Here is a 14,537-nt window from a genome sequence, read left to right as displayed (position 1 = left end):
GTTACTAATGAGAGTCTCTGCTGTTTGTCTCATTGCATAGTGTGGTCAGTCCATCTTTTACTAATAAAGTAACACACGGCAGGTCCTCCTAAGTTCTCAATTATGGGTTAACCTATACGGTTTAAATCTCTCTGAAGTATATAATCTATGCATTACCTTAGCAAGTATTTTTTTAGGCATCAACTTTGCTTGATGTTTTTACTTTTCTAAACAACATCTCATCATTGGATCATTAATGATCCATTTGCCATATATTGTTTACACAGTATATGGAAGAAGGGGGACAAATGGCATTCCCAGGGCATGTGTGTGTGGGGGGAGAAACAGAGAAAGAGAGACTGTCACTCTGGTTAGCTGTGGTGACAACAGAAGGAAGGAGCCAGATATCCTATGGCATCCACTCGTCACTGGATCACTGGGAATGAGCGTTCTTTTGTGTGATCTGACATCCTAAGGCACATTGCATCCGGCATGCTGCTTCCAAGTGACAATGACGTCTTTCATCTTCATCTTCCATGCCATTGTCTTTACTAACCTAGCCAAGTGACAAAGCTTAGATCTTAATGTTCTTTTCTTTTTCTTGTCACTTGATTGTACAGTGCGAGTCCTAGCTAGGCAGAGTTCTGGGAAAGATGTAAGAGAGTCCGCCAAGTCCCAGGCAGTAGCAGATTCCTCTTTCACAAAGCAGGAGAGCCAAATATCCCAAAACGAAATTAAGTCATTTCAAGGATCATCCTATGAATATGAATCACAGGTTTTTGAAAGTGTATCTCAAAGTTCCACCCACACAGCCGCATCGGTTCAAAATGTGGAGTTGCGCCATACTGCGTCCCTTTCACAAATTGCGGAGAGCACTGAGTTCTCTGGGAACTGGGCCGAAGAGGCAGTGGGCGAGGCCCCAAGGATTCTCCTGCCGCCTCAGGACCTCTCTGTGAAGTGCGGCGACACGGCTCAATTCCTCTGTGTTTTACAAGATGAATCTTCTGTTGATGTAACCTGGACTCATGAAGGCGTAAGGATAGAGGACTCTGAAAGAGTGAAGCAGTCACAAAATGGAAATATTCAGTTTCTTATCATATGTAACGTTCAGCCGCTAGACCAAGGATTGTACAGCTGCATTGTACACAATGACTATGGAGAGGAGACCACGTCGGCAGTCCTAAACATAGAAGGTGCTTCTTTGGTTTTTAGCTATGACTTGCTTCATTTCATCCTCATCGCTTTATGCAGCTTTTCTGCCACGCAAATCAAATCAATGAATATGTGAATTAGAATATCCCTAACTTAGCACTCTATTGAGAAACGACTGCTGAAGGTCAGCCAGGTCACTGGCCAAACTTGTGACGAACATTTAACTTTCCAGTCTAGATTCAAGGAGGTGTAACTCTCAAATCTTGTTTCAGAAGGTTACGGTTTATTTCATATGTGCTGCTTTTTCTAGTATTTACCAAATGTGCCACCTACGAAGTATACTGAAGAAGGTCAAGACATTATAGTTCATAAAGTATTAATTATTATTGTGCCCGATACTGTGCCAAGTTGAAATTTAATTATTTTAATATGAGGAGGCTCAAAATTTCTCATTTCTGCCCTTTGCGTGCAGATCTAAAAGTTCTAGATGTTTATAAGGAGGTTACGAAATAGTAGATTGGGCACTGAAAATAACGGGATTCTGTCTGGACCTAAATCAGGAGTCTGTAGATATTGCTTGATAGATGATACTGCTTTACAGTCTCAGATCCTCCTGGAATCGAAGAATTAGCCAATGGCAAGATTATTATTTTTGTTGTTATCATGCTTGATTTGCCACTGTGTCTGGAAGGGTACAAATAAATTTGTCTTGGAAGAGATAAGTTCTTCCTTTTATCCATGGACTTCCTCTGAGATACCAATGAAATGGGAAAGTTATTCTTCGGGTGCTAGAATCCCATGCTGTATGTCGGCAAGTAAAGGATCTTCACTGAGTCCCATGGAAGGAGGCTGATGGAAGAAGTTCCAGCATCTCCAGGGGTCCATGGAGAACTCTGGCCTCAAGGTCTTTCTTGATCTGTCCATTCCATTTTTGAGATGTTAGAGATGAGCTGGAGATAATATGGTGCTCTGTGACCACCATCTTGGCTCTGAATTTTGAAACAGGCTCATACATCATTTAATATATCTGTAATCCTCACTCACCTACAGGAGTCTTTTTTCTTTCTTAATCTGATATTTTGTTCTGTAACTATTTCTGGTAATATTTTCATAGTCCTCAACGGGAATATCTCGAGAACTGAGGCCTAGTTATGCAAATGAAATGGCAAATTTCACCATCCAGAGAGTTGACCCTCAATTAGCTGCTGGCTAGTGCAATAATCACCCAGAATGACTATTTATCTGAAGGTGATGTGGTGACAACTGGGACAGGTTCTGCAGCCATATAATTGGGAGTCAGCTCGGTTGTGGAGGCAGGAGAAATGTAGGTCTTTCAACTTGCTTCCTAAGAAACAAGGGCCACAATACATGCTTGATTGTCATATTGCCAGAGTGGATTTGAGCTGGACATTTTTGCCACAGGGTTTCCAGTTCACTCGGTTCTAATCGGTTATATTATTAAAGTATTCTTGGAGCATGAGCATTTTTCTCTTGGAAAGTCCAGACTGCTTCTCTTGTACTTAAGAAAGTTGAAGGATAAGCCACTTTTAAGTGTTTGAAGAATGAAGGATCGGGCACAGTTGTCCAATCATGGAACATAAGACCAGTCTTCATATGTTCCTCTATTACTTCGGCCTTATAACTTTATGTAGGCTGCACAGTTATCCACAAAGATCAAGTAGGAACGTAAAACCACATAAGATTGTTTGAGTAGAGTTCTTCAATGCATAGTAAACATAGATATATCATGTATTAGTTTGGAGACTAACATGCTGCTTTCCTTCTCATCCTAATGACATGTCACCTTCTCTAAATTCAGCACGTGTTTTACTCTTACAAACAGCTAATTTATTCCTTTTCCTAACTTTATTCTCACCTAGCGAAAGAATCGCAAACCAGAGCAGTTACAAAAATTGCCCTTGGTTCAGACATTAAAAGTATTAAAACACTGAAAGAGTCACAAATTAAAACAAGCCACGAAGTAAAGAGAGAATCATCAAAGAAAACCTCAAGTTTGTCGTTCACTTCGTGCCAAAGGCCACAAGGAACGGAGAAGCCAGGGAGTCCAGCACACAGGCGCGGTGCTGCACGGATGGACGGAAGACTGAGCGAGAATGGGGACACCCGCCTTGCTCAACACGCTGCCCCAGAGACGACTGTGTCTAAAGCTTACGCCTTTTCCCTATATAATGAAAGCCATTTTGAGTTGAGGGCTCTTTGTTTGGCTCCTTAATATGTCATCAGACTTTGTGTAGTTTAAAGCTTTAAAGGTGATTCAAATCAAAGGAGTACTTACTAGCAGGAAACAATTCTGCAGGAAAACGTGAGAATAGCCCTCAGCAAAAAGTGGCGAGTTAGAAAATGCATGTTCCTCCTCACTGTGACTCCATCTCTTAGCAAGTGTTCAGTGGGTAGGACATTAAAAAAAATATATATATTCCTGCAGTTTGTGGATTGCGTTTTTGAATGCATGTAAAGGCATGGGGAATTACGGAACTAAAAGTGGAAATTTCACAGAGAGCCTAAAATAAAAATGTTTTTTTAAATCTTTCTGCCAACATTGTCATGTACTTTATCAGCTCATTGATTTGTTTGGCATGGATTTTTGGGGTGCATTTGGGGGACGTAATTGTATGAATATATGAATCGAGGCAGAAAGTAAATGGAATTAATCATTAAAATCTCTGTATATGTTTTTCCATTGTAGCCCCAGAATCCATTTTGCACGGGAGGATTGAAGAGCAGATTGAGGTGGAGATGAAAGGTATTATTACACTGGATGTGAGATTTAAATAGAAATTCTGAAGGATTAATAGAATCCTTGAGCTGCCTACTCTTTCTTAGTAATATTGAGAAAAATGACATAGGTGTATAAATATATCTCTTAGAGTATATATTACTATGTCGCATGCCTTGTTTAGTATGCTGATGGTTACATGCATTTCACGGGTAATTTGGTAATTTAAAATTTTGTATTTAAAACTTATCGGTCATATTCAACTTCATGTTTGTAGCCATTTTCAAAAGCGCATATTGGAAAAAGTTGTCATCTTAATGCATGAAATCAAGAAGTAGAAGTTTGTTTTCAAAATCACAGTGAATTAAATTGAACGATAGGCAATAACCTAGCTGTCATTCTCAGAATGCAATGTCATGAACGAATTATGTTTGAAATGCTACTTTCTTTAGGGTGTGTGAAAATGATACATTCCCATTCTGGTGCACACTTCCTGCACATACAGCATTTTAACACTGACATGTCTCTTACACTGGCTTGCAGATAGCTGCCTTACGTGGTCCTTATTGCCTGCTTTCCTTCGCATAACATTGTGACTTTATGGCTGTATTAGTTCGAATAAACGCCTTCTCGTTTTATTTTAGCCAATTACTTATGGTTATAGTTCTTACAGATATTTTTAAATAGTTAATTCTCAAAAATATAATAATTTAATCTACAATCAAAAGGATCAGAAAGGGCGTTTATTCCACTCTCTGCAAGTCAGGTAAGATTTTCCTCTTAGCCATCAAAAGAACAAAGTTTTCCTGCTCTCAAAACAAACATGCACAGGAACATGTTATTTTGAAATGCATTTTTGCTTGTTCAAGAAGAAATTTCAACAGTTTGAAGAAAAGACCAGACAACGAACGATTTTCGTGTCAGAATCTTTTAAACAGAGCATGGTGTTGCGTTTATTCGAACAAATATGGTGAGTGAATTTTTTTTTATGGATTTGTGAGAATCTGTAGCATGCATTTTATTTTATTTCCTATTTTGCAATTTCATTTAATTTCAACTTTTTCAAATACAATGGAAAATAGTAAAATGCTTTATAATTCACTTTTTTTTCAGAATCGTTCTCCGAGGGGGAATCTGAACATTCTGAAAGAGATACACGCGATGCCTTTTCAGATTCTGAAGACTTAGACCACAGCTCCATGGCTGCTAAAAGATACGCAAGTCGAATATCATCTACGAGCTCCTGGCCCGAATATTTCAAGCCTTCTTTTACTCAAAAACTTACATTTCAGTATGTTTTAGAGGGGGATCCCGTTGTTTTTATGTGTAAATTAATTGCTTGTCCAACTCCAGAAATGACTTGGTTTCATAACAATCGGCCCATCCCAACGGGTCTCCGACGGGTTATAAAAACTGAGAGTGATTTACATCATCACTCTTCCTGCTTAGAGGTTAAAAGCGTCCAAAGCAGAGATTCTGGAAGTTACAGATTGTTAGCAATTAATAGTGAAGGGTCGGCTGAATCAACAGCATCGTTGCTTGTTATGCAGAAAGGGCAAGATGAGAAATGTTTAGAATTTCTGAAAAGGGCAGAACAGACACATGGAAATACGGAGGCCTTAGCTGGAAGGAGAAAAGACAGAATAAAGGTTGGTCTGAGGTTTACTGGCTCTCCCTTTAACAAAAAACAAGATGTAGAACAAATAGGAATGATGCGAACTATACACTTTAAGACAGTAAGTCCAGGCAAGAAAACTGACTTTCTGTATGATGAAGAATATTTAGAGAGTAAATCTGACATAAGGGAATGGCTTAATGTAGGTGAAAGCTTCCTGGACAAGGAGACCAAAATAAAGTTGCGACGTTTGCGGGAGGCTAGAAAAATGTTAATGGAGAAAAAGAAATTATCTCTTTCAGATATGTCCTCCGAAATTAGCTCAAGAACTCTGAGAAGCGAGGCTACCGATAAAGACGTTCTGTTCTCTAGAGAGGAGATAGAAGGCAGGGTTGTCTCCGATCTAAACGAAAGTAGGGATAAGGTAGATCATTCGTGCGAGGGCATTGTCCAAAATCCAGAGGTCCTTCCTAACCAAATGGATCAAAATGTAGGATCTGGAGAACCTCCCACAAGCTTTCAGACTACTGTTGATGAAGAAATCCTCCAGACTGAAATAAGAATGAGCCAAGAGCCATTTCTAAGAGAAAGTCTCCAAAAAGACCATTTATATGGTAGGATTCTAGTAAGTGAGGATACCCAAGCAAGAGAACAACTTGAAGAAATTATGACCAAAACTGACACTGGAGAGTCCTCTAGATATATCAGTGTTTTAAATAAGAATGAGGAAATATACGAGACTCCTGAAGAGGTGTCCCAGGTTGTTATACCACACACCAGTGAAGCTTTTGGTGCAGTTATAAATATTGAAGAAAATGCAGAACTAGATAGTGAGAGAATAAGAAAGGATGATTTGAGAGAAATCCAGCACTGTACTTCCACAGAAGCTGATGAATTCGAAACCGAGCAAGAAGGAAAGACCACAAGATTTTTGGAAAGTTCTTTCCAAAAGCAACCACAACGTTGCCCGCCTTCATTTCTTCAAGAAATTGAATCTCAAGAAGTTTATGAAGGTGACGGTTGTAAATTTGCATGTCACTTTGAAGGATATCCTCCACCCATAGTGACGTGGTATAACAATGATATACCAATCCCACGTAACCAAGGCTTTATCACTCATACCTCGGAAAACTATTCAGTATTAACTTTTTCTTCTGTTCTTCCTCAAAATGAAGGTTCTGTTACCTGTGTGCTGTTTAACCAATACGGAACAGTAAAAACAACTGGTGTACTTAAAGTGAAGGCAAAGCAAGGGCATGGTGTTGACACACATACAGTCCCAGTGTTGCACGAGTACACTGATGAGGAAGAGGAGCTGGCCTTGGTGTTTGACCAAACAAAAGGCCTTCAGCCGCCTTGGAGACAAAAGGGCCAAAAACATCCCCAGACTAACTTCCCAGTTCCTCCCTCTGCAGACACAGAATTGCTTTCCTTTCCTGTCGAAATTCAGATAACAGCAGCTACTCCTACCCCAGAACAGGATAAAGAGTCAAGAGAATTGTTTGACCCTGAGGAGTTGGAAGCATCTCCTCAGGATGAGGCTCCCCAGTCACCAAAACACAAGTTTATATTTTCGTCGGATATTACTAATGAGCCCCCAAGAATGTTACAGGAAATGCCAAGGCATACCAGGTGTAGAGAAGGGGATTCCATAGTATTTGAATGTTTATTGTCTGGTGAGCCTAAACCAGCTGTAACATGGTTTCAAAATGGGCTCCTATTAAAGCAAAACCAGAAGTTTCAGTTTGAAGAAGTTAATTTTAGCTACAGATTATATATTAATGATGTCAATTCTCAAGATTCTGGAAAATATAAATGTGTTGCTGAAAATAATTCAGGAACAGTTGAGAGTGTCTCAAATCTGACAGTGGAACCGGTCACTTACAGGGAGTATAGTCAACTAGAAAATATTGGTGGAATGTATGCAAAATATTCCAGAGACCAACAGACTCGGGGAGAATCTGTAAGGGCACATTTTTATGATTATCCACCTGGTCCTTTTACTCCCCAATCCAATATAAAAGAACATTCTGTAAGGGAATATTTTCAAAGCCTTGAGACAGTTGAATGGATAGACCAGAAGGATCGGGTTCGTTGCACATATTCTAGAGAAAAACTACCCAGATTTATGCATGGTGCTTCTAGAGCCATAAAAATCAACAAGCCTGTCAGAGTCAAACTCATACAGTGTCAGGGCGAAGGGAAAGAGGGACACATAAGTGAAAAATCAGAGCTGTACCAAGCAGAGGGTACTGTTTATCCATTTGTTGATGACTTCAATGAAGTTAAAAGAATTAGGAAAGAGGTAAAAACTGATTTCAGAAAAGTTGGTGATGCAGAAAGGGAAAATGTGCAAGAATATGCCCAAAGCGACTATTTACCGAATATCCAGTCTGAGAGAACTTCTGATAGTTACAATCTGAAAGATTCCTCTATCATCGAATGTGAAGAACCCCTTGAAGAGAGACACTACCCAGGGAAGAATGTGAAGCATAGAGTCATTGCATTTGAAAAGTTACAACATGTAGAAAAAGGAGTTCTAGAAAAAAGACTTACTGGGAAATCATTTGTCAGTCCACCTCAGAGGAAGCTTGGTGACAGAGACTTTCCATTAAAGCAAAGAGAATCAAGATCAAGAAACCTAAAAGCAAATATGTATCAGGCAGAGACAGTGTCTCCAGATATTGAACCAGATTCATCTGACGTTGTAATGAATTTAAAGCTGCTTTCTTCTCAAACTCATAAAGAATTTGAAGTACAAGAGAGGGAACAACAGAAAGAAATAGGTCTCATAGATCAATCTGTAATTTCTGGAAGGGCTGAACATGAAGCACTAAGGCAGTTCCACTCTCAAATAGAAAATGCAGATCTAAAATTCCAAGCATTAGATGGTGGTCAACCAGAAGAAGCTTCTTTTAAAATCCAACATCCTGCTTCTGAAATAGCCGATGCCAAGAGCATTGTATTTGATCTAAAACAAATGTATTCTCATATAGGAGATACAGTGAAGGAGGGCCCAGAAACTCATCAACAGGAAACACCTTCTAAAGAAGAAATTGCTGGCACTGAAACATTACAATCTGAGACAGAAAATACCTCTAAAAGTGTGCTAAATAACGTATTTACCAGTCCAGAAATGTTTTCCAGTCAGGAGTTTTCAAATAGGACTGTGATGGAGAAAACCCATTTCGATGAAAATATCCTTTCTTTGGAAAAACACATACCGGAACAGAATTTAGAAATTTTAAATCCTGACATTTCTTTTAAATCCTTTTCCGAAGAAACCCATGGTGAATTATGTGCCCTACTTCAAACCTCCTCTGTTGATGTAGGAGAAACTGATATTTCTGAGGAAAAAAGTTCTCTAGAAAATGGAAGTGGAAGTTTCATTTCACATTTGAAAAAAGCAGCAAGTGAGGAAAAGCTCTTAGAAGTCTGTGAAAAGGAACCGGAGTCGGGTTCGTTTCAGGAGCAGGATGGAAAGGCACAGGGATATGTCACTGGAATTTTGGGAGACCGCAGAGGTGATGTTCACGAGGCAGCCACATGCCACACAAAAGTCTCCTCGAGCCAGCGCCTTCCATTCTTGATGACTGAGGAACAGCAGAATCCAAATGAAAAAATAAGGGAAAAAATTGATGCCTTGGGGAAAGAACAGTGTTATGAAGAAGTTCAGGTTCAGATTGAAACTTCTGTCTCCACTACTGAAGGAGAAAAGATGGAAACTTGTTCCTCTGAAAATCTTCCTAAATCCGATGAGGCACAGACAATGGAAGTAATGGACTCTGAGACCTCCCTAACACAGTATTTACTTGCTGCTGGAAAGCACGAAGTTCCTCAGACTAAAGACACCGCACACGAAACAAAGCTTCTCCAGAGTGAATCAGTCACGTCAATGGAGGTTGAGGAAGTAACTTTTAACGCTGTGTATGAATATTACAACCAACAACAGGAATCATTAGGTCGCCCATTTTCCCCTGAATCTGATATTTCGATCGATGTGGGAAGTACAAGCAGTGAAGAAATCTCAGAGTTAGATCAGTTTTATACCCCACCGTCCTCTGTTGAACATTTTGAAACTCCAAAGTCTCCTGATTTATGTTTTACTCCTTCAGAAACAACTAAACAATCTGCAACAAATTCAGGAGGTGAGACTATGGAAAGAACTACATCTTCAGAGGAAGCTGCTGAAAGGTACTCCACACCTTCTGAAGGCGAAGTAGCAGAGAGATATTCCACACCCCCAGGAGAGACACTGGAGAGATATTCCACACCCCCAGGAGAGACACTGGAGAGATATTCCACACCCCCAGGGGAGACACTGGAGAGATATTCCACACCCCCAGGGGAGACACTGGAGAGATATTCCACACCCCCAGGGGAGACAATAGAGAGATATTCTACACCTTTAGGAGGAGAAACAGTTGAAAGATATTCTACTCCTACTGGAGGACCAAATCCCACTGGAAACTTAAAAAGGTACCCATCAAAAATAGAAAGGGAGGACAGTACACCAAATGAACAATTCCATACACCTACAGGAGAGAGAAGTTCAGCTAATGAACTATGGCGTTCCGATTCATTTGGCACACCCAATGAAGCTATTGAGCCAAAAGACAATGAAATGCCTCCATCTTTCATTGAACCTCTGACCAAAAGGAATATATATGAAAACACAACATTAGGCTTTATTGTTGAAGTTGAGGGCATTCCAGTTCCTGGTGTAAAATGGTATCGAAATAAATCTTTGCTAGAGCCAGATGAGAGAATCAAAATAGAAAGGGTGGGTAATGTGTGTTCTTTGGAAATTTCTAACATTCAAAAAGGAGAGGGGGGAGAGTACATGTGTCATGCCGTAAACATCGTAGGGGAAGCAAAGAGCTTTGCAAAAGTAGACATAGTAGCCCAAAATGAAAGAGCAGTGGCCCTCCCGCCTCCAGTAACACACCAGCATGTCATGGAGTTTGATTTGGAAAACACAACATCATCAAGAACTCCTTCTCCTCAAGAAATTGTCTTGGAGGTTGAATTAAGTGAAAAAGATGTTAAAGAATTTGAGAAGCAGGTGAAAATAGTCACAGTTCCTGAATTTACTCCTGATCATAAAAGCATGATTGTGAGTCTGGATGTTCTGCCATTGAATTTAGCAGATCCAAATATGGCCTCAAGGGAGGAAGAAGACAAAGATTTAAAAATTGATTTAGAAGTATTTGAAATGCCTCCTCGCTTTATAATGCCTATTTGTGATTTTAAAATTCCAGAAAACTCAGACGCTGTGTTCAAATGTTCAGTCATAGGCATCCCTAGCCCGGAAGTTAAATGGTATAAAGAATATATGTGTATTGAACCGGATAACCTCAAGTATGTCATCAGTGAGGAGAGCGGAAGTCACACCCTTAAAATTCGAAACGTCTGTCCGTCGGACAGTGCGACATACAGGTGCAGAGCTATGAATTGTGTAGGAGAGGCCATCTGCCGAGGATTTCTCACCATGGGAGATGCCGAAGTGTTTGCTATGACAACAAAGAAAAGCAAAGTGACTTTAAGCAGCTTGAAGGAAGAGTTAGTCTTAAGGAGCAAATATTCAGGCAGCTTTTTTGAATTTCAGGTGGTGGAAGGGCCTCCCAGGTTTATCAAAGGTATCTCGGACTGTTACGCACCTTTAGGCACAGCAGCTTATTTCCAGTGTTTAGTCCGTGGCTCTCCACGACCCACGGTTTACTGGTACAAAGATGGGAGTTTGGTGCAAGGGGCGCGGTTCAGTGCTGAGGAAAGTGGCATAGGGTTCCACAACCTCTTCATAACGAGCTTAGGAAAAGACGATGAAGGTGAGTACAGGTGTGTGGCTGCGAATGAGTCAGGAATGGCAGAGACCTGTGCCACCCTCACCCTAACATAGTTTCTTGGGCCAAGTGTCAGTGCCTCCGTAACAAATTGATTTGGGTACGTCCATATTTTCCAAATTATATAGATCTGATAAATTTCCAAATAGGTCTACTCGATCTGAATTTGATACCTTGAAAACCCCTGGGAGAACAGTTTCTCTCTGTAGAAATCTCATGTTTGTAACACATGTAAATATTCTGTGATCTCCACTGTGGAACCATCACTGTGTCAACTCTGCTGTGAATCATCAAGCATGATTAAATATCTCCGTGGCTACCTAACTGTTTGTACCACTGCTTTACCCTCGTGCCTCCTCCACGAAAGCGTTTCGGTAGATGCATTCTCTTTTAGCAGAAAAGCTATTTATGTAAAGTAAAACATAAGATGGAAGACCGGGTCAGATGACCACGCAGACAAATTGGTAAGGTAAATCTCCTCTCTGCTCTGAGTATAAGTCATTTTTGAAATTGTAACCCTTTTGTTTCCAAATCCAGGCTTACTGACTTGGACTTAGAATAGATAAAACAAACAACAGAATCCAGCTTCATGCAATTGATAACTAGTTCCATAATCTGTTTTACATTGCAAACTTAATATATTTGTTTGGCTCTTCTAAAAATATTTTCATTATTAATATCCCTCTTCTTAAATCGTTTAACTCTTGCTGGTTTTGAAGGGACCAATGGTGCTTTCTTTTTGGGTGGAGTTCATCTAGACATTTGTACATTTGCAAAATATGCAAAGAAAGACCTTTCCACTTTTGGGAACACCCCATTTTCTTAACTTTTAAAATACCATCAAGTGTTAAATGCAGCATTCACTTGATATCAGCCTGAGGGAGAGGGGAAACTACTATATTACATTTATACAGAGATTTTAAACTGTAGTCCTATTTCAGAATCTTTGACATTAGAAAATAGAAGGTGGGGTACTTTTAGTATCGAGCAATTTTATCATTTGTATTTCAGATTATATGCAAATAACAAGATAAGTTTTCCTGTCATTTTTAAATTAATTAGAATTTTTTAAAACTAACTAGAAATTAAAAAGCATTCAAATTTAAGGTATATATGTCTCTAAAGTGACTTTGTTTTTCAAGATTATAATAAATTCACAAAATTCTTGACAGTGTATCTATGTATCACCATGAACGTGAATCTTCTCACATAAGATGAAATAAATATGAGACAACTCCGTTTTCTTATCTGAAAATGAGGAGTTGGACCAAAAAACCTCAGGTGATTGTTCAACTCTGTGATTCTGTGTCATCCCAGTGTAACTTTTCTTAATATAATTTAGGATAAATTTTAGTTTGCAACAAATGATGAAAAAATAATGGAATATAGTAATGAAGTTATGAATCTTTCCTCCCACCAACTCTAAATCGCTCACTGTTACCCAATAGGTGGATTTGTCCCCTGCATTGAGCAACTTTTATGTATCATGATCGTATTAAATATATTTCTTTTAATTCTAAAAAAATAAGCAATTTAAATTTAATTTTCAAAGGAATTCATATATTCAGCTGTTTGTTTCTTTCGTCTATCAATTTTTTATACCCGCAGTAGGATTCCCTTAAAGCCTTCCAAATTCAAGGAGCAATTGAGAGAATGTGCAGAATACAGACAGAGCAGTCAGGCTTACGCCCCTCCCGCCCACCCCCCAAAACATCTGTTCTACCTGTTTCGAATCACCATAACTCATGCAGATAGATATACTGTTGTGCAACAATCATTTCTGTTTCAACCAGTGAGCACACAGTACCTGTGATAATAACTATAGATATAATGTAATATACCACATCATAAATCCCTGAAATAAAACTAATTCTGCAGTTTAAGGACTTAGGGATTTATTCTACTCCTAGTTACAAAATGGATGTTTCAATAAATTAGAAATGCAGGTCATGACAAACAGGGCAATGGCTGGTGCAGTGACAGTTCAAAACCTGTTTCAGGAAAGAAGGAAGGAAGGAGGGAAGGAAGGAAGAAGGGAAAAAACATTGTAATGCCTTATTGAATTTGCAGGAAGGAAGAGTTTGATTTTGCTCATTAGAATTCTTTTAGTCTCAAATGCATTGAATTGAGGATATTCAGAATAACAAATGACTGAAGAAAGAAAAATAAGACTTGTCTTACTTGGCTTACTTATTGTTGTAGATAATTAAATGGAATTTTTTTCTGATTCAGTGGCACATAACTCTGAAATATTAATTTCTCTGATGCTGGATAGAGAATTCATTGTATTATATGTAGTCGAGTTTAGACATAATTATTAGCTGCTACTACTACATGCATGTACTTTTAACTATACCTTTCATGTTTCAGCACATGTAAATTTTATTTACTTTATTTTTTATGGCCAATACACCATGTTAGAAGTAAGGGAAGACAACTGAAAATATTTCAATGTATTAGTGGGTTTTGGGGAATTTTAAATATTCACATTCATTCCCTTTACAGATATTTTGGGAGTTCAAGTGAAGGGAAAGTGGACATGAGTAATAAATGTAAAGTTAAGTGGTCACCATTAGGATGTGAAATTAATCAATGATTTTGTGGCTTACTAATTGAAATAATAAATAACTGAGTATGTATTCTACATGCCGTCGATAAATTTTGCCAGTGTATTTATAGCCAATAGACACTAGAGTTGTGCCTTCTAATGCTTCTATGCCAGAACAGAGAGGAAATAAGGCATGACTATTCCATGTGATGCAAGGGGAGTGAATTAATAAAATAATAATACTGCTTTTGGGGAAGGTAATAAAACTATTATTTATTAACAGAGCTGTTCTACATGCCTACCAGATTTAATGAAAAGCCTAATTCCTTTTTATCAAATTATACCTGTTATCCATGATACTGTTTAAAGAGTATCTGTTATTCACTCTTTTGTTTTTCTGTTCCATAATGCTGTATAGGTATTTCTCACACAATAAAGTACAATACAATTTTTAATGTTGGAGTTATTTTCTTTCATTCCTGATCCTCCCATTTCCTTGACTTAACAAAAGCCTTATTATAAAAGCTTTGTTGAAATAATATGGCAATTTACATGGCCAGAGAAGGCCCGAATTTCTAGTAACTGAAACCGGTGGTTCTCTTACAAATTCAAATTAAGTATTTCCTATAGCCTCTTTTTAATAATAGCTTCAGATTATAAGCA

The 14,537-nt window shown here is 38.7% G+C and overlaps 1 protein-coding gene across 3 annotated transcripts in view; it reads left to right on the top strand.

Annotated features, from left to right (window-relative positions):
* The window catches only part of TTN (titin), a 268,971-nt gene that overhangs the window by 49,407 nt on the left and 205,027 nt on the right, over positions 1 to 14,537 (top strand). For 2 of the 3 annotated variants that reach the window (XM_087861792.1, XM_087861790.1), the window contains exon 45: positions 3,839 to 3,895. In XM_087861792.1, the coding sequence (XP_087717918.1) occupies positions 3,839 to 3,895 (57 nt within the window). Of the gene's footprint in view, positions 1 to 3,838; positions 3,896 to 4,981; positions 14,330 to 14,537 lie in introns of those variants that run through there. The other variant, XM_087861796.1, reaches the window with a different exon arrangement.

Source organism: Ursus americanus, chromosome 1 (assembly GCF_024610735.1).
Source record: "Ursus americanus isolate L20-20 chromosome 1, mUrsAme1.1.p, whole genome shotgun sequence".
Taxonomy (NCBI): Eukaryota; Metazoa; Chordata; class Mammalia; order Carnivora; family Ursidae; genus Ursus; species Ursus americanus.
This window is presented reverse-complemented; position numbering and strand designations above follow the sequence as displayed.